Source organism: Pseudophryne corroboree, chromosome 8, assembly GCF_028390025.1.
Source record: "Pseudophryne corroboree isolate aPseCor3 chromosome 8, aPseCor3.hap2, whole genome shotgun sequence".
Lineage (NCBI taxonomy): Eukaryota > Metazoa > Chordata > Amphibia > Anura > Myobatrachidae > Pseudophryne > Pseudophryne corroboree.
Window position 1 is genome coordinate 27,961,324 of NC_086451.1, and position 25,083 is coordinate 27,986,406.

At 48.2% G+C, this 25,083-nt stretch overlaps 2 protein-coding genes across 5 annotated transcripts in view; one reads left to right on the forward strand and one right to left on the reverse strand.

Annotated features, from left to right (window-relative positions):
• The window catches only part of SYN1 (synapsin I), a 177,161-nt gene that overhangs the window by 74,984 nt on the left and 77,094 nt on the right, over nucleotides 1–25,083 (forward strand). The gene's annotated exons all lie outside the window — the stretch shown is intronic.
• TIMP1 (TIMP metallopeptidase inhibitor 1) lies at nucleotides 1,456–13,374 on the reverse strand. The gene is made up of 6 exons (XM_063936124.1): nucleotides 13,268–13,374; nucleotides 12,332–12,466; nucleotides 11,254–11,333; nucleotides 9,870–9,987; nucleotides 2,606–2,727; nucleotides 1,456–2,422 (listed from the first exon to the last, which is right to left on the reverse strand). Exons 2-6 carry the CDS (start codon nucleotides 12,438–12,440, stop codon nucleotides 2,219–2,221), a joined length of 633 nt encoding a protein of 210 aa, XP_063792194.1. The 5' UTR covers nucleotides 12,441–12,466; nucleotides 13,268–13,374; the 3' UTR covers nucleotides 1,456–2,218.

Genomic DNA, 25,083 nt, shown 5'->3' on the forward strand with positions numbered 1-25,083 from the left:
GGGCGTGTTCGTGACGTCAAAACAGGAACTGAACAGTCTGAAGTGATCGCAAGCGCTGAGTAAGTTTTGAGCTACTCTGAAACTGCACAAAATTATTTTGTAGCCGCTCTGCGATCCTTTCGTTCGCACTTCTGCTAAGCTAAAATACCCTCCCAGTGGGCGGCGGCATAACGTTTGCACGGCTGCTAAAAACTGCTAGCGAGTGAACAACTCGGAATGGCCCCCTTTATGCGGGGGATTGATGCAATGTTAACAGCTGCCTACACACACTTTTAAAGAGGCAAGTGAATTCTGACTGACTAGCCTGCTTTGTTTGAACTTAGGGGGTCATTCCGACCCGATCGCTCGCTGCAGTTTGTCGCAGCGCAGCGATCGGGTCAGAACTGCGCCAGCACTGCAGTGCGCCGTGCATGGCAGCTTTCGTTACCTAGCGATCGCCTCTGAGACAGAGGCGGTCGCTAGGCGGGAGGGGGCTAAGCGGTGGCGTTAAGCCGCCGTTTAGGGGGAGCGGTCCGGCCAACGCAGGCATGGCCGGACCATTGGGGGGGGGCCGCGGCGGCTGCGTGACGTCTCACGCAGCCGCTGTGGCCAGCGGGAGCGACGAGCAACTCCCTGCCAGCCGCAAGAGCTGCGCTGGCCGGGAGTTACTCCTCAAATACAAAGGCATCGCCCGTGTGCGATGCGTTTGTATTTGTGCGGGGGGGCCGGACTAACATGCGGGGCGGACTAGCCCTGTGCTGGGCTTCCCCCCGCATGTCAGGGAAGATGATCGTAGCTGTGCTAAATTTAGCACAGCTACGATCAACTCGGAATGACCCCATTAGTTCAATCATCCAGTTACTACATATGTCAATAATTCATGCGTCTACATATTTAATTTGACATGACTTATATAAATGACAAAAAGTCCAGGAGGTAATTGAGCTTTGGACAGACTGATAATTAATTATTGTCCCAAATATTGTCAGTGAGTGACTGCAGCTAGCAGGGGAAAGAGAGGGGGAGCCAGACCAGGCTGAGGAGGAGCACTGTAATTGCAGGTGATCCATTTTAGGACTATCTTGCCTATCAGGGTAAGGAGTTTCCTATATCAAATGTTGTTGTTTTTTTTGGAGGTTCCAAAACATTGGATCACTATGTGCTGGGTAATTTGATAATTTTTATGTCCAAAACATTAAAGTGAACCATTTTCTTTAAATTACCCACTATCTGTCCAGCACTAGTTAGCATTTTTGATCGACTTATGCTGAATAATAACTGGTTCAGTTCCTGTTAAGGTTTAAACAATATCAGGTGATTTGGTATTTAACCACTGGGTTCACGTAGTTCATTATATACCCACATTGGGAATACCCCTATACCCAATTAATTATGCAGGGCATGATTTCACTGCTGTAAATACTGTTTTTATTTTTTATGTGTTATTTGTCCGAAAAATATACACAATCCCAGACATTTTAATAATATATAATAAAAGTAAAATTTTATTAACATTGGCATTTCCCTGTACAGTATAATACAATAAATGAGTGCCCCCCAAAAGAGTCTTCTTTTCTTTCCCATAACAATACATATTATTTCTGATTCTGGGGAGCACCGCCAACCATTGAACTATTGATTTTTCTTTCTAAATATTACGGTAGTTGATTACTTTTGAATTTAAATTATTTTCCTGCTGAAACTTTCCCTCCTCGCTTAGGGGGGATTTCCTAGAGACAGGAGAGGTCTAGTACTGTTTTGTTTCGCCACCTTTTTATCTTACTTTATTTCCATCCAAGCCTTGATACATCTCCCCCCTTAATGACCTATATTTGCTCCCAGTGTCACATTAGGGTCTCCGTAACACGCTATATTTATATGTACGGGTGACTGCGGAGTTTTACTCAATTCAGGACAGCGACACAGTTATTTACAAAAAAAATCCTACAAATATTTATTAAACAGTCCAATACATGTATAAAGCAGTAACGGCGCACCACGACGCATCAACTCTGGATCTAGCAGCGAGTGTATATAACATTAGCCGAAGACAGAAGCTCACAAGTATCAGAGGAAGCACAGGTGGTGGGTTCCGATGCCCTGCACATGCAGTATATTTCTTCTCCTCTAGGGGGAGCCCCTTGATTTTAAGGTGCGTCTGGTGAGCTGCAGAGGACCTCATTTCTTTGCGATTTGTCAACAGGAAGTGGTCAGATCTGGGCCGGCGGAACAGTAGTACTTATTGAGTTGTGGTTTTGGTGATGGGGGCGTATATGCGGGACTTTAAGGAATCCCAAATGCATATGCCACTGCCATTGTCCACGCAGGCCAATTTCGTGGCCTGGTATCCAGCATACAGGGACCTTGGTTTCATCAGCATGTCTGTCCAGAGGCACTGGCGGTCGTTGGAGATCTCACAGGGCAAGTGGTGGCACGGCACGATCTAGAATTAAATAGAGAGTGGTTTGTTAGAAGACCATTTGAAATGTGATATCTATAGTGGAACTACAAATGCCATCATGTCCTAGTACAGTACTTGAGTGCCGTCAGTTGCCTAAGGCTGCTTCGGGTAGTAGTTTGCGGCGTTCTAAGCACACGTAGAAAACAACGCTGACTGGGGTCTCACCTGGCAGCCGCAGTTCTTCTCGTACACCTGCCCGTATCCCCTCCTCTGGCAGTAGGTCAGGGAGGCCCACGGGGCGATGAAGCCGCAGGAGGTGATGTAGACACTGCCATCTACCATGTTACCTGCACATTAAAAAGGGTGGAAGAAATGATTAGACGGCCGATGAGGGGTAGCAGTGCGGCGCGTGGCTTGCGTGGGTAGAAGGGGAGACTATACAGTAGTAGCTTCAGTGCTCAGAGACGGTTTACATGGCGTTGTCATAGTAACACTTATATTCTTGAAAGGTTTAGAGAATAGTGGACACTATGGGGTAAATTTACTAAGATGGGAGTTCTATTTAAGATGTGATGTTACTCATAGCAACCAATCAGATTCTACTTCTCATTTATCTAGCACCTTCTCGAAGATAATACCTGGAATCTGATTGGTTGCTATGGGCAACATCCCATATTAAATAGAACTCCCATCTTAGTAAATTTACCCCTATGTAGGGTGGATATACAATGGTTAGCACTCTTCAGAATGTATAGATTATGTTGGAGGACTATATATTGTGGGTAGATAATGGTGGACAATATATACTGTAGGGGATAGATAATGCTGGAGCACTATATAGGGTGGGTAGACCATGGTGGGCCAGTATAGATGGTTAGGTAACTGGGCACAAAAGAGGGTTCATAGATGATGTTGGGAGACTATAGAGAATGGAAAAAGATTTGTGATTGCTGTAGAATGTGGATGGAGCTGCGTGTGATATAGAGGGAGGATGGATGGAGCTGCGTGTGATATAGAGGAGGATGGATGGAGCTGCGTGTGATATAGAGGAGGATGGATAGAGCTGCGTGTGATATAGAGGAGGATGGATGGAGCTGCGTGTGATATAGAGGAGGATGGATGGAGCTGCGTGTGATATAGAGGAGGATGGATGGAGCTGCGTGTGATATAGAGGAGGATGGATGGAGCTGCGTGTGATATAGAGGAGGATGGATGGAGCTGCGTGTGATATAGAGGAGGCTGGATGGAGCTGCGTGTGATATAGAGGAGGATGGATGGAGCTGCGTGTGATATACAGGGAGGATGGATAGAGCTGCGTGTGATATAGAGGAGGATGGATGGAGCTGCGTGTGATATAGAGGAGGATGGATGGAGCTGCGTGTGATATAGAGGAGGATGGATGGAGCTGCGTGTGATACAGAGGAGGATGGATGGAGCTGCGTGTGATACAGAGGAGGATGGATGGAGCTGCGTGTGATATAGAGGAGGATGGATGGAGCTGCGTGTGATATAGAGGAGGATGGATGGAGCTGCGTGTGATATAGAGGGAGCATGGATGGAGCTGCGTGTGATATAGAGGAGGATGGATGGAGCTGCGTGTGATATAGAGGAGGATGGATGTAGCGAGTGATATAGAGGGAGGATGGATGGAGCTGCGTGTGATATAGAGGAGGATGGATGGAGCTGCGTGTGATATAGAGGAGGATGGATGGAGCTGCGTGTGATATAGAGGGGGATGGATGGAGCTGCGTGTGATATAGAGGAGGATGGATGGAGCTGCGTGTGATATAGAGGAGGATGGATGGAGCTGCGTGTGATATAGAGGGAGCATGGATGGAGCTGCGTGTGATATAGAGGAGGATGGATGGAGCTGCGTGTGATATAGAGGAGGATGGATGGAGCTGCGTGTGATATAGAGGAGGATGGATGGAGCTGCGTGTGATATAGAGGAGGATGGATGGAGTTGCGTGTGATATAGAGGAGGATGGATGTAGCTGCGTGTGATATAGAGGGAGGATGGATGGAGCTGCGTGTGATATAGAGGGGGATGGATGGAGCTGCGTGTGATATAGAGGGGGATGGATGGAGCTGCGTGTGATATACAGGGAGGATGGATGGAGCTGCGTGTGATATAGAGGGAGGATGGATGGAGCTGCGTGTGATATAGAGGGAGGATGGATGGAGCTGCGTGTGATATACAGGGAGGATGGATGGAGCTGCGTGTGATATAGAGGAGGATGGATGAAGCTGCGTGTGATATAGAGGGAGGATGGATGTAGCGAGTGATATAGAGGGAGGATGGATGGAGCTGCGTGTGATATAGAGGAGGATGGATGGAGCTGCGTGTGATATAGAGGAGGATGGATGGAGCTGCGTGTGATATAGAGGAGGATGGATGGAGCTGCGTGTGATATAGAGGAGGATGGATGGAGCTGCGTGTGATATAGAGGAGGATGGATGTAGCGAGTGATATAGAGGGAGGATGGATGGAGCTGCGTGTGATATAGAGGAGGATGGATGGAGCTGCGTGTGATATAGAGGAGGATGGATGGAGCTGCGTGTGATATAGAGGGGGATGGATGGAGCTGCGTGTGATATAGAGGAGGATGGATGGAGCTGCGTGTGATATAGAGGAGGATGGATGGAGCTGCGTGTGATATAGAGGGAGCATGGATGGAGCTGCGTGTGATATAGAGGAGGATGGATGGAGCTGCGTGTGATATAGAGGAGGATGGATGGAGCTGCGTGTGATATAGAGGAGGATGGATGGAGCTGCGTGTGATATAGAGGAGGATGGATGGAGTTGCGTGTGATATAGAGGAGGATGGATGTAGCTGCGTGTGATATAGAGGGAGGATGGATGGAGCTGCGTGTGATATAGAGGGGGATGGATGGAGCTGCGTGTGATATAGAGGGGGATGGATGGAGCTGCGTGTGATATACAGGGAGGATGGATGGAGCTGCGTGTGATATAGAGGGAGGATGGATGGAGCTGCGTGTGATATAGAGGGAGGATGGATGGAGCTGCGTGTGATATACAGGGAGGATGGATGGAGCTGCGTGTGATATAGAGGAGGATGGATGAAGCTGCGTGTGATATAGAGGGAGGATGGATGTAGCGAGTGATATAGAGGGAGGATGGATGGAGCTGCGTGTGATATAGAGGAGGATGGATGGAGCTGCGTGTGATATAGAGGAGGATGGATGGAGCTGCGTGTGATATAGAGGAGGATGGATGGAGCTGCGTGTGATATAGAGGAGGATGGATGGAGCTGCGTGTGATGTAGAGGGAGGATGGATGGAGCTGCGTGTAATATAGAGGAGGATGGATGGAGCTGCGTGTGATATAGAGGGGGATGGATGGAGCTGCGTGTGATATAGAGGGAGGATGGATGGAGCTGCGTGTGATATAGAGGAGGATGGATGGAGCTGCGTGTGATATAGAGGAGGATGGATGGAGCTGAGTGTGATATAGAGGAGGATGGATGGAGCTGAGTGTGATATAGAGGAGGATGGATGGAGCTGCGTGTGATATAGAGGGAGGATGGATGGAGCTGCGTGTGATATAGAGGAGGATGGATGGAGCTGAGTGTGATATAGAGAAGGATGGATGGAGCTGCGTGTGATATAGAGGGAGGATGGATGGAGCTGTCTGTGATATAGAGGGGGATGGATGGAGCTGCGTGTGATATAGAGGGAGGATGGATGGAGCTGCGTGTGATATAGAGGAGGATGGATGGAGCTGCGTGTGATATAGAGGAGGATGGATGGAGCTGCGTGTGATATAGAGGGGGATGGATGGAGCTGCGTGTGATATAGAGGGAGGATGGATGGAGCTGCGTGTAATATAGAGGAGGATGGATGGAGCTGCGTGTGATATAGAGGGGGATGGATGGAGCTGCGTGTGATATAGAGGGAGGATGGATGGAGCTGCGTGTGATATAGAGGAGGATGGATGGAGCTGCGTGTGATATAGAGGGAGGATGGATGGAGCTGAGTGTGATATAGAGGAGGATGGATGGAGCTGAGTGTGATATAGAGGAGGATGGATGGAGCTGCGTGTGATATAGAGGAGGATGGATGGAGCTGAGTGTGATATAGAGGAGGATGGATGGAGCTGAGTGTGATATAGAGGAGGATGGATGGAGCTGCGTGTGATATAGAGGAGGATGGATGGAGCTGCGTGTGATATAGAGGAGGATGGATGGAGCTGCGTGTGATATAGAGGAGGATGGATGGAGCTGCGTGTGATATAGAGGAGGATGGATGGAGCTGCGTGTGATATAGAGGGGGATGGATGGAGCTGCGTGTGATATAGAGGGAGGATGGATGGAGCTGCGTGTGATATAGAGGAGGATGGATGGAGCTGCGTGTGATATAGAGGAGGATGGATGGAGCTGAGTGTGATATAGAGGAGGATGGATGGAGCTGAGTGTGATATAGAGGAGGATGGATGGAGCTGCGTGTGATATAGAGGGAGGATGGATGGAGCTGCGTGTGATATAGAGGAGGATGGATGGAGCCGAGTGTGATATAGAGAAGGATGGATGGAGCTGCGTGTGATATAGAGGGAGGATGGATGGAGCTGTCTGTGATATAGAGGGGGATGGATGGAGCTGCGTGTGATATAGAGGGAGGATGGATGGAGCTGCGTGTGATATAGAGGAGGATGGATGGAGCTGCGTGTGATATAGAGGAGGATGGATGGAGCTGCGTGTGATATAGAGGGGGATGGATGGAGCTGCGTGTGATATAGAGGGAGGATGGATGGAGCTGCGTGTAATATAGAGGAGGATGGATGGAGCTGCGTGTGATATAGAGGGGGATGGATGGAGCTGCGTGTGATATAGAGGGAGGATGGATGGAGCTGCGTGTAATATAGAGGAGGATGGATGGAGCTGCGTGTGATATAGAGGGAGGATGGATGGAGCTGCGTGTGATATAGAGGAGGATGGATGGAGCTGCGTGTGATATAGAGGAGGATGGATGGAGCTGCGTGTGATATAGAGGAGGATGGATGGAGCTGCGTGTGATATAGAGGGGGATGGATGGAGCTGCGTGTAATATAGAGGAGGATGGATGGAGCTGCGTGTGATATAGAGGGAGGATGGATGGAGCTGCGTGTGATATAGAGGAGGATGGATGGAGCTGCGTGTGATATAGAGGGGGATGGATGGAGCTGCGTGTGATATAGAGGGAGGATGGATGGAGCTGCGTGTGATATAGAGGAGGATGGATGGAGCTGCGTGTGATATAGAGGGGGATGGATAGAGCTGCGTGTGATATAGAGGGAGGATGGATGGAGCTGCGTGTGATATAGAGGAGGATGGATGGAGCTGCGTGTGATATAGAGGAGGATGGATGGAGCTGCGTGTGATATAGAGGAGGATGGATGGAGCTGCGTGTGATATAGAAGAGGATGGATGGAGCTGCGTGTGATATAGAGGGAGGATGGATGGAGCTGCGTGTGATATAGAGGGAGGATGGATGGAGCTGCGTGTGATATAGAGGAGGATGGATGGAGCTGCGTGTGATATAGAGGGAGGATGGATGGAGGTGCGTGTGATACAGAGGGAGGATGGATGGAGCTGCGTGTGATATAGAGGAGGATGGATGGAGCTGCGTGTGATATTGAGGATGGATGGAGCTGCGTGTGATATAGAGGGAGGATGGATGGAGCTGCGTGTGATATAGAGGAGGATGGATGGAACTGCGTGTGATATAGAGGGAGGGTGGATGGAGCTGCGTGTGATATAGAGGAGGATGGATGGAGCTGCGTGTGATATAGAGGAGGATGGATGGAGCTGCGTGTGATATAGAGGGAGGATGGATGGAGCTGCGTGTGATATAGAGGAGGATGGATGGAGCTGCGTGTGATATAGAGGAGGATGGATGAAGCTGCGTGTGATATAGAGGGAGGGTGGATGGAGCTGCGTGTGATATAGAGGAGGATGGATGGAGCTGCGTGTGATATAGAGGAGGATGGATGGAGCTGCGTGTGATATAGAGGAGGATGGATGGAGCTGTGTGTGATATAGATGGGGATGGATGGAGCTGCGTGTGATATAGAGGGAGGATGGATGGAGCTGCGTGTGATATAGAGGGGGATGGATGGAGCTGCGTGGGATGTAGAGGGAAGATGGATGGAGCTGTGTGTGATATAGAGGAGGATGGATGGAGCTGCGTGTGATATAGAGGAGGATGGATGGAGCTGCGTGGGATGTAGAGGGAAGATGGATGGAGCTGTGTGTGATATAGAGGAGGATGGATGGAGCTGCGTGTGATATAGAGGGAGGATGGATGGAGCTGCGTGTGATATAGAGGAGGATGGATGGAGCTGCGTGTGATATAGAGGAGGATGGATGTAGCTGCGTGTGATATAGAGGAGGATGGATGTAGCTGCGTGTGATATAGAGGAGGATGGATGGAGCTGCGTGTGATATAGAGGAGGATGGATGGAGCTGCGTGTGATATAGAGGGGGATGGATGGAGCTGCGTGTGATATAGAGGAGGATGGATGAAGCTGCGTGTGATATAGAGGAGGATGGATGGAGCTGCGTGTGATATAGAGGGAGGATGGATGGAGCTGCGTGTGATATAGAGGAGGATGGATGGAGCTGCGTGTGATATAGAGGAGGATGGATAGAGCTGCGTGTGATATAGAGGAGGATGGATGGAGCTGCGTGTGATATAGAGGGAGGATGGATGGAGCTGCGTGTGATATAGAGGGAGGATGGATGGAGCTGCGTGTGATATAGAGGAGGATGGATGGAGCTGCGTGTGATATAGAGGGAGGATGGATAGAGCTGCGTGTGATATAGAGGAGGATGGATGGAGCTGCGTGTAATATAGAGGAGGATGGATGGAGCTGCGTGTGATATAGAGGAGGATGGATGGAGCTGCGTGTGATATAGAGGGAGGATGGATGGAGCTGCGTGTGATATAGAGGGAAGATGGATGGAGCTGCGTGTGATATAGAGGGAGAATGGATGGAGCTGCGTGTGATATAGAGGGGGATGGATGGAGCTGCGTGTGATATAGAGGAGGATGGATGGAGCTGCGTGTGATATAGAGGAGGATGGATGGAGCTGCGTGTGATATTGAGGAGGATGGATGGAGCTGCGTGTGATATAGATGGATGGAGCTGCGTGTGATATAGAGGGAGGATGGATGGAGCTGCGTGTGATATAGAGGAGGATGGATGGAGCTGCGTGTGATATAGAGGGAGGATGGATGGAGCTGCGTGTGATATAGAGGGAGGATGGATGGAGCTGCGTGTGATATAGAGGAGGATGGATGGAGCTGCGTGTTATATAGAGGAGGATGGATGGAGCTGCGTGTGATATAGAGGGGGATGGATGTAGCGAGTGATGTACTTGTAGTGCAGTATGACCACAGGTCAGAGTTTGCAGTGTAGCATCCTGATACAGTAATATTCTACCTCTGTACAGAAGGGGGCAGTGTGCGCACAGATACATATTACACTGACCAGAGATCAGAAACTCCTCGCTCTTGTTGGTTGATGTGTGCTGGTACCCGCACATACTCTCTTGTTTGGCACTGTACACAAACTGGATGTCATCCAGGTCTTTTGGAGCCTTGAAAATCTAACGGAGAAAGATACTTGTAAATATGAGCAGTCACAGCGGCGTAATCAGAAAAGCAGCCCAGGGCAAAAGGAGCAGTGTGGGGTCTGCAGATCTGTTTAACACAAAGCAAAAAGACCAGGTCCGATCTTACTGTGTTTGCTTTATGAACATGGGGGGTAATTCCAAGTTGATCGCAGCAGGATTTTTTTTAGCAATTGGGCAAAACTAAGGCCCTCATTCCGAGTTGTTCGCTCGCAAGCTGCTTTTAGCAGCTTTGCACACGCTAAGCCGCCGCCTACTGGGAGTGAATCTTAGCATAGTAGATTTGCGAACGAAAGATTAGCAAATTTGCGAATAGACAGTTCTTAGCAGTTTCTGAGTAGCTCGAGACTTACTCTGCCACTGCGATCAGTTCAGTCAGTTTCGTTCCTGGTTTGACGTCACAAACACACCCAGCGTTCGCCCAGACACTCCCCCGTTTCTTCAGACACTCCCGCGTTTTTCCCAGAAACTGCAGCATTTTTTCAAACACACCCATAAAACGGCCAGTTTCCGCCCAGAAACACCCACTTCCTGTCAATCACATTACGATCACCAGAACAAAGAAAAAACCTCGTAATGCCATAAGTAAAATACCTAACTGCATAGCAAATTTACTTGGCGCAGTCGCACTACGGACATTGCGCATGCGCATTAGCGACTAATCGCTCCGTTGCGGAAAAAAAATAACGAGCGATCAACTCGGAATGACCACCTATGTGCACTGCAGTGGAGGCAGATATAACATGTGCAGAGAGAGTTAGATTTGGGTGGGGTGTATTCAATCTGCAATCTAATTTGCAGTGTAAAAATAAAGCAGCCAGTATTTACCCTGCACAGAAATAAAATAACCCACCCAAATCTAACTCTTTCTGCACATGTTATATCTGCCTCCCCTGCAGTGCACATGGTTTTGCCCAATTGCTATCAAAAATCCTGCTGCGATCAACTTGGAATTACCCCCATGGTGTATATCTATAACACTGAGGTAATATGGCGTTAAAAAGCAGCCAGACCGCTACAGCTAGATATGACAAAAACAGATAATCACATTGTCTCTGGCTGGATAAGTGATGGTTGGCCCAAGAGCAAGGGTCATGTTTACCCAGAATCCTTTATGTTTACCCAGAATCCTCTATGTTTAAACTTGCGTCTAGAGTGTATTGTTGGGAATTAGAAGGAGTGAGCGTGTAAGGGGGAATATTTGCCGCGATAAACGTATGTAATATAAGAGTAGGGTCTTACCTTGGTAGTTTTAACCTCAAACTTCGTCCACTGACTCCTCTTCTCACAGTCCGACTGTCCAATAAACTTTGCCCGCAAAACTGAAAATAGATTGTCTTCATCAGAACCGCATTTTTTGCCAGAATAAAATATGGCAAACAGCATTTGCTCATGCCAGACACATCCGAGGGTTCCGCTAACACACCATGCATTCATTCCTGTCCGCTCTGGCCATCTATTCACGTGACCCGTCTGTCTGCATTAACACCCCACCGCAAATTTATCCAAGATGTTTTTGGACTGGACTGTCAAATACAGGGTAGTATTCTGTAATTAATATTCTGAAACTAGAACCTTGGTTTGGTAGCTGCCATTATAATTGTGTGTGGAGTTTCTACAAGAACCTTGCACAGCAGTCAAATCTCGATTGGTTCTATCTATTACACAGGGGGTAATTCCAAGTTGATCGCAGCAGGAATTTTGATAGCAGTTGGGCAAAACCATGTGCACTGCAGGGGAGGCAGATGTAACATGTGCAGAGAGAGCTAGATTTGGGTGTGGTGTGTTCAATCTGCAATCTAATTTTCAGTGTAAAAATAAAGCAGCCAGTATTTACCCTGCACAGAAACAAAATAACCCACCCAAATCTAACTCTCTCTGCAAATGTTATATCTGCCCCCCCTGCAGTGCACATGGTTTTGCCCAACTGCTAAAAAATTTCCTGCTGCGATCAACTTGGAATTACCCCCACTGTCCGATAACTTAGGATAAAACGTCTGTCTGATAGTTGCAGGACAGTGAAAACAGAAAATATTTGCTATGACGGACACAGATACAGGTCTGTAGTCGGGCGGGTTTTGCGGTGGCACACCCACTGTTTTCCGAGACTCTCCAGAACTCTGTAGGGGAGGTGTTAGCAGCGCCCTGTGATGTGGTCTTACTATCTTGCTAAATTCTCCCGGAGACCTGAAAGGCTTTTACTGTTCCCCACCACCACCTTTCCGTCTCCTGTTTCTGCACGGAATTTGTGCGGCGCACAGAATAGTTCCACTATGTCCCCGTAAAGAGCCCCTTTGTGCAAATGGTTTCATGGTCTTACCGACTTCAGAATCGCAGTATGCGGCTTGAGGGTGCCTGGGGCCGCAGGAGCAAGACTGGGCTTCCCAACTCCAACAACCAAGAACGATCAGCAGCACAAGACAGATCATTTTTGCAGACTGGTCACTGGTCCAAGCTGTAGAAAACAGAAAAGAAGAGGCTACATGTTACAGATGCATTCTGCCGCATGAAGGGTTAAAGGATGCTGTGCGTGTGTTTCTGGCTGGGGGAGAGGGTCTGTTTATATTTTGTTTCCCCCGGCGTGCAACGGGTTAAGTCGTATAGCTCTGTAGAAGACGTGCAACTGGGCAGGCTGCAGGAGAGGGGTTAACAGAGGCCGTGCAAGGCGTGATGCTGTACAGCAGGCATGTCCAAACTGCGGCCCTCCAGCTGTTGAGAAACTACACATCCCAGCATGCCCTGACACAGCTTTAGCTTTCTCTGACAGCAAAACTGTGTCAGGGCATGCTGGGATATGTAGTTTCACAACAGCTGGAGGGCCGCAGTTTGGACATGCCTGCTGTGCAGGTTTCTGGATAGAGAGGGGTTGTTAGATGCTGTTGCTCCAGCAGATGAGGGGTTAAGCGGTGCTGGTCTCCGGTGCTAGAGGTAGTGATGCAATGGGAAGTGTGTGCACTGACGGTTGCAGAGGATGTTGTAGAGGGATATTGCATGCAAGGGGTTAATTGATGCAGAGTGTTCAGTGTTTGGCATAAGAAGGATTAAGTGATGCTGGAGGGGTTATTATGTGATGCTGGAGGGGTAATAGGATGCACCAGTCTCTGGCGGGGGAGAGTGACCTGGCCTGCGCTGTGGGGTAAGACCAGTGAGAACAGGGAAGTAACGTGCTGCAGAGCGAGACTCGGGAAAGGCAGCAACAGCGAGAGCAGGACCGGTGCAGACAGAGCTGACGGAGTGCTGAGAGCCAGCTGCTTACCTGGTGTCAGGGCTGTCAGTGTCTCTGGAGCTCAGAACTGCATCCCTTCACTCCACGGCTGGAATTTAAAGCTCCCCACACCCCCTCTCCTCCGATATGATTGGCCGAAAGCCCAGCCCCAGACGCCTTCCCCATTAGTCAGAGATTCGATTTCAACACAGGAAGAGATCATACAGAGAGCTGGGAAATGATTCTGGTCCCTCCGCCGCCGGTGGCAGAGTAAGGGCACTCTATGGAAGGGATTACCAGTCCAGACGTGATGAAACACTCGACACAGTATCAATGTTTATTATTAGCGTGGATAGGGCTCCGCGAAAGTCCACAGCGGCAGACACTGGGGGAAACAGCGGAAGTGTAAATCATAACACAAAGCCGTGTACGTATAATCAGGTGGCGGATGGACGACAGGACAGTATGGCTGCACTGCGGTTTTAGTAAGCGATACAGCATGAAGTCCCCAAAACGGGAAACTCATGATCCCCAAGTTGTTATATAGCGCTATTGTGCAGCCGATATTTAATACAAGGCTATTGAAAGGACCAGTATCTTGCCACCAAGTCGTGTTGCGTCTACGTGAATTAAATGCAGATTTTCGACTTTATACAGGGTTGTTTACCTTTACACACCCACACTGCCCTTATTGTATTGGCTTCATAGCAGTCATCATCCATTCGCACGTATACCTGCTCTGAAACCACGCCCTAGCTAACCGTTGCCTATGCTCCGCCCAGTCCTGCCCGCTTTCAGCTGCAAGTGGGGATGCTGCTAAGTTGCATACGTACGCCTCTGAATGGCCGGTAGGTTTGTGCGCTCGACCTCTGAGCATGCGCAGTGTGAAAATACGCAAGATCGGTCCGCAAAAATCTGCATCAGTCTCTGTGGGCCTTAGCGACAAAGACAAGGAGAGACTTAGGGGGTCATTCCGAGTTGTTCGCTCGTTGCCGAATTTCGCTATATTGCGATTAGTCGCTTACTGCGTATGCGCAATGTTCGCAGAGCGCATGCGCTTAGTTATGTTACTCAGAAGTTAAGTATTTTACTCACGGCATTACGAGGATTTTTCTTCGTTCTGGTGATCGTAGTGTGATTGACAGGAAGTGAGTGTTTCTGGGCGGAAACTGGCCGTTTTATGGGTGTGTGCGAAAAAACGCTGCCGTTTCTGGGAAAAACGCGGGAGTGTCTGGAGAAACGGGGGAGTGCCTGGGCGAACGCTGGGTGTGTTTGTGACGTCAAACCAGGAACGAAACTGACTGAACTGATCGCAGTGGCAGTAAGTAAGTGTCGAGCTACTCAGAAACTGCTAAGAAATTTCTATTCGCAATTTTGCAAATCTTTCGTTCGCAATTCTGCTAAGCTAAGATTCACTCCCAGTAGGCGGCGACTTAGCGTGTGCAATGCTGCTAAAAGCAGCTTGCGAGCGAACAACTCGGAATGAGGGCCTTAGCCAAGTGGATGTAAGATCACTGGCAGGATGCATGATGTGGTATTGAAGGATTTATAGATATAAGACAGACATTCACATGATTCTAAGTGCTATCAGATATTGGTGACGTCTAAACCAATCGCTGGACATCCCCAGGAACATTTTACGCTCAAATGCACGTATTTACTAAGTAGCGTGTTTGAGATTCTTTTTTGCTTCCGATGATGATGATTCTCATCGGTTTCAGTTGGTTTGTCCCGTTTTCGATAGACTCCGCAGCCAAATATAAGCTGCGGACTCAAAGCACCCAACAGATCAGCGTTATCTGGAGGCTTTGGTGTATTCTAGTGTTACTGAAGCATTACATTTACTTAAATAAAGTTGCCATAGAAACTGCCCGCTGATTGGCTGAGAGCGGTCTGACTATATTGCAGAGAACCATGTAGGAAGTGTTATTCGGATCGCAGTACTGTATCTGTTGTACAGTACCGCTGGACGTCTCCCTGGATAAGGGTACAGACTACCTCCACGGAGTAGTGCTGGGCAAACACTATACAATTATCTGGCAGATAATCTGCCTGATCTGACTGGTTGGAAAGAAAATCTGGTAATGGATGAGAGCAAATGACAATCGACCATTTGCTCCCAAATGCTGGAAAATGGACAAAAAAATTGTCGTTCATACAAATTGGTAAAATCTGTCGTTGTGACTGGGACTGTTCTATAAAACAATCGGCGTCACCCTCGCTTTGTAGGCATGCCAAGATCAGGCTCTGCCTCTTCAGACACCGGCTTCTTGGGCCCCGCTGACCGGTTCCGATGGCCAGTCTGAGTAAGCGGCCTGTCTGAGTAAGCTCGGGCTTACGCAGACTGGTAACACAAATTTTTAAAACAGAATTAATGCTTTAGTAACACTAGAATACACTAAAACCTGCACAAACCATACTGATCTGCGCAGTGTTTCGGGACAACGCAACGCTTGCAGGCAGGACTGTTGATTTTGTCTGTTGCGCTGCGATTATGGTGCAGTTTTGATCTATTTTGCAAACACAATTCTTAGTAAATCTATGATTTTGATTTGTGTCCATGTTATGGATTCGATGTTTGGTCCGATGGTGTATTGCGGCGAATTGGAGCATTAAATCGTGCTATTTTCCGTTGATTTAGCCTTTGTGAATGTCCGATTTGCAGAATTGAAGGGAAATCAAAGAAAAACACCAAATCGGCCAAAATCAAACTTTATTATATTTACCGCTAGGTATCTTCAGACCATTATTTGTCATTAGTGATTCAAGGAACAGAGCAATAAAAGTATAAAATAATAATGTGTGGAGTGGTGGGTATTTAATATATAACTAAAGACTGAGTCTTGGCGCTGGAGATCAGGAGATGCTTAACCAACTGGTTGTAAGATAATTGGTAGAATAGCGCACAGTGGGGGGTAATTCCGAGTTGATCGCAGCAGCAAATTTGTTAGCAGTTGGGCAAAACCATGTGCACTGCAGGTGGGGCAGATGTAACATGTGCAGAGAGTGTTAGATTTGGGTGTGGTGTGTTCAAACTGAAATCTAAATTGCAGTGTAATAATAAAGCAGCCAGTATTTACCCTGCACAGAAACAAAATAACCCACCCAAATCTAACTCTCTCTGCACATGTTCTACCTTCCCCCCCTGCAGTGCACATGGTTTTGCCCAACTGCTAACAAATTTGCTGCTGTGATCAACTCGGAATTACCCCCAGTGGACAGCGGCGCCTGCAGCAGCCCTATATTACTTATATTACCTATATTACCTACTGTGATTTCCTTTGTTTAACTAATGTGTCCAGTCCAGATTGGCACAAGAGAGCGGTTAGGCACTCTCATGTATCGGAAAAAATTATTGTTTATTAACATTTACTTGCATAGCGGCAGCATATTCCGTTGCGCTTTACAATTGGTCATAAAACATAACTGTGTAATAATAACAGACAGAGAGGTAAGTAAGGGGGCCTTGCTTGCAAGCTTACACTCTATAGGGGAATTAGATTCGATATGTAGGGGGGAATTCAGTTAAACCCATTAATTTAATGAGTGTGAAAATGAGTAGTAGCCTTGTACTTTAACTCCCGGGGCTATTCAATTAGAGCCCCTGGGGTCAATTTAATTTGCCGACAGTTGAATAGCGCCGGTAGTTAGCTCCCGGTGCTATTCAATACAGCGCCAAGTGACACTTAATTGTCGGGAATTCTTCTCTCACCCCCGGGGGATGCGAGAGTAAATCCGACAAAAGTGCTGGCGCGATGCCGGCGCTAAGGCTGATTCTGTCGGGAATCAGCATCGCGCCACGGATTGAAGTTGGAGAATGCCCGTTCTCCCGACAAATCAACCTAAGTCCGGGAGAATGGGAATTCGTCGACTTAACATGAGCTGAATTGAATAGCGACGGGAGCTAATCCCCGGCGCTATTCAACTGTCGGCAAATTGGATTGTCCGGGTGTGGTATGGAGGGTAGATAGTAACTAGGTCGATAGTGTCTAGGTCGACCACTATTGGTTGACAGTAACTAGGTCGACAGGGTCTCTAGGTCAACAGGGTCTTTAGGTCGACAGGTCAAAAGGTCGACATGAGTTTTTATGGGGGGGAGGGTTGTGTCATTTTCTTCGTAGAGTGACCGGGAACCCCAATTAGTGAACTGTGTCCCCTCGCATGGCTCGATTCGCTCGATTAACGTTCCAGTCGTAGTCCACGTGGATCATTAAGTATGAAAAGGTTCAAAAAAAGAAAAAAAATGTGAAAAACTCATGTCAACCTTTTGACCTGTTGACCTAGTTACTGTTGACCAATAGTGGTCGACCTAGATAGTGTTGACCTAGTTACTGTCGACCTAGAGACCGGATCCCGAATTGACCCCCCTTTGTTCTTGAGCGATAAATTAACTGTTTTTGGGCGTTAACACATAGGGGTAAATTTATTAAAGCTTCTAAAGCAGAGAATTGGTGATGTTGCCCATAGCAGCCAATCACATGCTGTCTATCATTTCTCTATTGCCTTTTAAAAAATGATAGACAGCATCTGATTGATCACCAATTCTGTGTTTTAAAAGCTTTAGTAAATTTTCCCCATAGAATCCAGGATGATTTCCTGGACCTATGGGTTCACGGGTTCGCGGCACCCGAAAACAGGCAATCTGTCAACGAGGTGCGTGTCTGCCACCCATAGACCATGCAAAAATGTGTTCCCAGCGTGGTCGCGGCAGCGCAGTGGGAGCCAGGTTTTAGCAATGTTCTGGATTTATCGGGAGCACGCCGCATCACCACAGTGATGACAGCATAGCCTTCAGCAGCTCCTCGGAGTTGTTGATAATACAGGCACCTCTCTCCCTGCAGCGCTTCCCCCCGCCGCCACAAACATGTTCCCCGCTGCCAGCACCTCCCTCCGGCCGCCGATCTCTGCGCCGCCCGCAGCACCTCTCTTCCTGCTGCCATCTCCTCCTGCCGCTCCACACATGTCCCCCGCAGCCAGCCACTCCCGCTCACGGCCGCCAATCTCTGCTCCCCCTGGCCGCTGCTGTCAGCGCATCCGCAGCCGCTGACAGCAGCGGCCTGACAGCAGCGGCCTGACAGGACCCTGTGTACGGTCAAATCCGACAGTCGGATTTGGCCGTCCATTGAATAGGGGTTGTCGGATCCATTCCGACAGCTGCATGTCGGAATGGATCCGACTCCTATTGAATATACCCCCAAGTCAGTGGATCTCAGTTTTCATTTTAGTCTAATTTTGATCAATGTTTTAGTCATAACTTTTGCCAACAGTTTAATGATACTGTAATGGATTTTGCTGAAGAACATTTCTCTAAAATTACTTTGAGAAGTTTGCATACCTTTAACTATGTGTTTTGTAATCTAGGCTCCTCGGGCTGAGAATATGTTACATACTGAGTCTGACTTACCACAGTGCTACCATATATCATTAGTAATATAGGCACAGTAGGCTGAGAATGTGTTACATACTGGGCGGTATTCAATTCTTTTCACCCACTTCCACACCAGTTCTGTTTCGGGGGTGTGGTATAAACATTTCAGCTTGCTACCCCTGGGTAGCGAAGCACCCAACCCTTTACACAGCTAAACCTGATTACTATGGGTGCGATATGCATGATAACGGGGATCATTTTAGAAAGGAGTTTGGGCGTGATATATCATTTGAATACCACCCACTAAATCTGACTTCCCGTAGTGCTCCATATATCATTAGTAATCTGGGCCCAGTAGTCTGAGAATGTGTTACATACTGAGTCTGTCTTACCGTATTGTTCCCATATATCATTGGTAATCTAGGCTCAGTAGGCTGAGAATGTGTTACATACTGAGTCTGACTTACCATAGTGCTCCCATATATCATTAGTAATCTAGGCTCAGTAGGCTGAGAATGTGTTACATACTGAGTCTGACTTACTGTAGTGCTCCCATATATCATTAGTAATCTAGGCACAGTAGGCTGAGAATGTGTTACATATTGAGTCTGACTTACCATAGTGCTCCCATATATCATTAGTAATCTAGGCTCAGTAGGCTGAGAGTGTGTTACATACTGAGTCTGACTTACCATAGTGCTCCCATATATCATTAGTAATCTAGGCTCAGTAGGCTGAGAATGTGTTACATACTGAGTCTGACCTACTGTAGTGCTCCCATATATCATTAGTAATCTAGGCTCAGTAGGCTGAGAATGTGTTACATACTGAGTCTGACTTACCATAGTGCTCCCATATATCATTAGTAATCTAGGCTCAGTAGGCTGAGAGTGTGTTACATACTGAGTCTGACTTACCATAGTGCTCCTATATATCATTAGTAATCTAGGCTCAGTAGGCTGAGAATGTGTTACATACTGAGTCTGACCTACCGTAGTGCTGCCATAGATCATTAGTAATCTAGGCTCAGTAGGCTGAGAATGTGTTACATACTGAGGGACTCATTCAGCATCAGTTGCAAATGTGAATAATCATGCAATGAGTGATTATTGTCACACTGCGCATGTATACCCAACCGTACACAAGACAGTGCGCATGCACCAAGTCTGGTTTTCGTGACCATACCTACAGTAGCTATCTGCAAACACAGTAGCGATCGCATTTAGCAACAATAAAAAGGAGCGGTGGAGGCGTGTCAGTGGGATGGGTACGCAATATCTGCGATGAGGGCGTGTAGTGGGTGTGTTGTAGGCATTGCATTTACAATATATGCGACACATATTGCAGGAATTCCAAACGCATAAATAGCACAGGCTGAGCGGCTAGAGAGCGACGCAGACTGTGGAAGTACTGACGGCAGCAGCAAAAGCAAATTGGTCAAGTTAATACTTGCACAATCACAGGCAGGTGATGGTGCTCACAGGGAATGCTGTTAGTGTACTGCATGCATAATTAAACAAATTATCTTTTTACAGTTGACATACACTTCTCTTTAGGTATGTATGTGTCATGTGTATACTCATTTCATCACAGTGTTGTGCCTAACTATTGTAAGCAACAGGCATATGGGGCAACAAGAGATTGCTAATGCAGTCGTTTTTTTCCCCCCACACTTCTTTTTTTGGCTTTGCAAATTCTTTGCCTATACAGTTCTGCATGTAATTAATGGTTAGATTAGTAATCTATTAGCAGTCGCTAGGTGTGAAGTTAATGAGTAGCACTTGCAGTGATTTGCTTAGGGCAAACTACAGTGGCTTTGTGCTGACATTGATGTATAAGAGCTGCGTTTATTCTCGTAATTTCTCTGACGTCCTAGTGGATGCTGGGTACTCCGTAAGGACCATGGGGTATAGACGGGCTCCGCAGGAGACTGGGCACTCTTAAAAGAAAGATTAGGTACTATATCTGGTGTGCACTGGCTCCTCCCTCTATGCCCCTCCTCCAGACCTCAGTTAGTATCTGTGCCCGGCCAGAGCTGGATGCACCCTAGGGGCTCTCCTGAGCTTCCTAGAAAAGAAAGTATTTGTTAGGTTTTTTATTTTCAGTGAGATCTGCTGGCAACAGACTCACTGCTACGTGGGACTGAGGGGAGAGAAGCGAACCTACCTGCTTGCAGCTAGCTTGGGCTTCTAAGGCTACTGGACACCATTAGCTCCAGAGGGATCGAACACAGGCCCAGTCCTCGGTCGTCCGGTCCCGGAGCCGCGCCGCCGTCCCCCTTGCAGAGCCAGAAGAACGAAGAGAAGTTGAAAATCGGCGGCTGAAGACTCCGGTCTTCATTAAGGTAGCGCACAGCACTGAAGCTGTGCGCCATTGCTCCCTTAGCACACCACACACTCCGGTCACTGATGGGTGCAGGGCGCTGGGGGGGGGGGGCGCCCTGGGCAGCAATTAGATTACCTTACTTGGCGAAAAGCACATAATACAGTCTGATAAACTGTATATGTGCATTATCCCCCGCCATTAAAGTACATAAAAGGACAGAAGCCCGCCGCTGAGGGGGCCGGGCCTTCTTCCTCAGCACACCAGCGCCATTTTCTCTTCACAGCTCAGCTGGAAGGAAGCTCCCCAGGCTCTCCCCTGCAGTATCCTGGTACACAAAGGGTAAAAAAGAGAGGGGGGGCACATAAATTTAGGCGCAAAACTGTGTATATAAGCTGCTATAGGGGAAAAATCACTCAGTATAGTGTACATCCCTGTATTATATAGCGCTGTGGTGTGTGCTGGCATACTCTCTCTCTGTCTCTCCAAAGGGCCTGGTGGGGGAACTGTCTTCAAATAGAGCATCCCCTGTGTGTGTGGTGTGTCGGTACGCGTGTGTCGACATGTCTGAGGTAAAAGGCTCCTCTAAGGAGGTGATAGAGCGGATAAGTGTGTGGGAGGGTGTCTCCGTCAACAACGCCGACACCTGTTTGGATATGTGTAAGTGCTGAGGTAAAATTATTGCACAAAAGGTTAGGGAACAGAAAGGAAATCTACCCTGGTCTGTCCCTATGTCACAGAGTCCTTCAGAGTCTCTCTATGCTCACTATCCAAAATAACAAAGTATCGACACGGAGTTTAACTCCACTGTCGACTACGATAATGCAAAGTTACAGCCAAGAGGGCTAAAAGATATTCAATATATGATTATTGGAATAAAAGATGATTTGCATATCACTGATGGCTCATCTGTCCCTGACACGAGAGTACACATGTTAAGGGGAAGAATGCTGAGGTAAATTTCCCTCCTCTCATGAGGAAAAAGAGCGGGAATCTCCAGACAAGAGACGGCAGCTTCCCACAAGAGAATTCTCAGGCTGTATCCTTTCCCCACTAGGGCCAGGATGTGTTGAGAATCTTCCCCTTGGGTGTCCTGTTTGCACTAGCTATTCTCAGGGATCCTGCAGATAGTGTGCACATTCTAGTATACTACCCAGACCGGCGATTGTGTCGGCATGGGTTTATAGCGCTGTGGCAGCGTGGACAGGTACCTTATCAGCAGAGATTGAGACCCTAGTATGCATATAAATATTTTAAGATGCTGTCTTAAGTGATAGATATATAATTATAAAGCATGCCCAAAGGGACATGAGTATACTGGGTCCTAGAGACAAAAGCTATGTCGATTTCTGCTTGACGTGTCCTGTAGAATATACATTGGAGAGATGATGCCGACTTAAGAGGCATATGGAAGGCTGAGGATTGTGTGGAGAAAGGTTCTCGGGCCTGGTCTCCACAGCTATAGCTGGTAATTCTGATATTTTGCCTTATATTCCTGCACAGCTTTTCGAATAAAGAAACAAGAAAGTCTGAGGTGCGTCCTTTCTTGTCAGAGCCGGGGGCAGAGGAAAGAAGCTGTACAACACAGCTAGTCCCCAGGAACAGAAGTCCTCCCCGGCCTCTACAAAAATCCACCGCATGTCGCTGGGGCTCCACAGGCGGAGCTAGGCCCGGTGGGGACACGCCTTCGTAAGTTCAGCCACAAGTGGGTTCACTCCCTGTTAGATCCCTGGGCAATAGAAATTGTATCGCAGGGATACAGGCTGGACTGTGAGAAGATGCCCCCTCACCGAGGACCCGGCGGGCTTCCCCCCAAGAGAGGGAGCCAGTGTTAACTGCAATTCGTAAATTGTATCTTCAACAGGTGGTGGTCAAGGGTCCCCTCCTTCAACAAGAGGGTGTTATTATTCGACCATGTTATAATCCCGAAACCAGACGGTTCGGTTAGACCCATATTGAATTAAAATCCCTGAACATATACCTGAAAAGGTTCAGGTTCAAGATGGAATCGCTAAGAGCGGTCATTGCAAGCCTGAAATGAATCGGGACATAAGGGATGCATACCTTCGTGTCCCCATTTATCCACCTCATCAGGCGTACCTCAGAATTGCGGTACGGGATTGTCATTACCAATTTCACCAAGGTAATGGCGGATATGATGGTGCTCCTGCGGAAGCAAGGTGTCACTATTATCACATACTTGGATGATCTCCTCATAAAAGCGAGATCAAGAGAGCAGTTGCTGGACAGCGTATCACCTTCTCTGGAAGTGAAACGGCAACACGACTGGATTCTATATATTCCGAAGTCGCAGTTGGTTCCTACAGCTCATCTGCCTCGCCTAGGCATGATCCTAGACACAGACCAGAAGAGGGTTTATCTCCCGATAGAGAGAGCTCAGGAGCTCATGACACTGGTCAGGAATCTATTGAAAACCAAAACAGGTGTCAGTGCATCACTGCACTCGAGTCCTGGGAAGGATGATGGCATCATACGAGGCCATCCCCTTCGGCTGGTTCCATGCAAGGACAATGGAACTTACTGGACAAGTGGTCCGGATCACATCTTCAGATGCATCGGTTAATCACCCTATCCCCCAGGGCCAGGGTGTCTCTCCTGTGGTGGCTGCGGAGTACTCACCTTCTCGAGGGCCGCAGATTCGGCATTCAGGACTGGGTCCTGGTGACCACGGATGCAAGCCTCCAAGGGTGGGGGGCAGTTACACAGGGAAGAAAATTCCAAGGTTTGTGGTCAAGCCAACAGACTTGCCTTCACATCAATATCCTGGAACTAAGGGCCATATACAACGCCCTAAGTCAAGCGGCCAACCGGTTCTGATCCAGTCAGACCGCAGGGGCTCATGTAAACCGCCAGGGCGGCACAAGGAGCAGGGTGGCGAGGGTAGAAGCCACCAGAATTCTTCGCTGGGCGGAGAATCAAGTAAGCGCACTGTGAGCAGTGTTCATTCCGGGAGTGGACACGACCTCCACCCGGGAAAGTGGTGACTTCATCAGGAAGTCTTCACGCAGTTTTGCAAATTGATGGAAACTGCCTCAGGTGGACTACATGGCGTCCCACCTCAATAAAAAGATAAAAAAGGTTTTACGCTGGGTCAAGGGACTCTCAGGCGATAGCTGTGGTCGCACTAGTAACACCGTGGGTGTTCCAGTCGGTCTATATATTCCCTCCTCTTCCTCTCAGACCCAAGGGCTGAGATTTGTAATAAACGGAGGAGTGTGAACAATATTCTTTGCTCCGGATTGGCCAAGAAGGACTCGGTACCCGGAACTGCAAGAAATGCTCTCAGAGGACCCATGGCCTCTGCCTCTCAGTCAGGACATGTTGCAACAGGGACCCTGTCTGATCCAAGACTTACCGCGGCTGCGTTGGACGGCATGGCGGTTGAACGCCGGATCCTAGCGGAAAAGGGCATTCCGGATGCAGTTATTCCTACGCTGATAAAGGCTAGGAAAGACGTGACAGCAAGACTTTTTCACTGTATATGGCGAAAATAGGTTGCTTGGTGTGTGGCCGGGAAGGCCATACAGAGGAATTCCAGGGGGGTCGATTCCTGCACTTCCTACAGTCAGGAGTGACTATGGGCCTAAAATTAGGATCCATAAAGGCCAAGATTTCGGCCCTATCCCTTTTTCTCTCAAAAAGAACTGGCTTCACTGCCTGAAGTTCGGACGTTGTAACAGGGGTGCTGCATATTCAGCCCCTTTTGTGCCTCCAGTGGCACCCTGGGATCTTAACGTGTGTTGGATTCCTAAAATCCCACTGGTTTGAGCCACTTAAGACCGTGGAGCTAAAATATCTCACGTGGAAAGTGGTCATGCTTTTGGCCTTAGCTTGGACTAGGCGTGTGTCAGAATTGGCGGCTTTGTCATGTAAAAGCCCATATCTGATCTTCCATATGGAAAGGGCAGAATGGAGGACTCGTCCCCAATTTCTCCCTAAGGTGGTATCATCGTTTCATTTGAACCAACCTATTGTGGTGCCTGCGGCTACTAGGGACTTGGAGGATTCCAAGTTGCTGGACGTAGTCCGGGCCCTGAAACTTTATGTTTCCAGGACGGCTAGAGTCAGAAAAACTGACTCGCTATTTATCCTGCAAAAAATGGAAAGCTGCTCAATCAGATAGTGATGTCACTCAGGTGCTAAAAGGGAGGGGTAA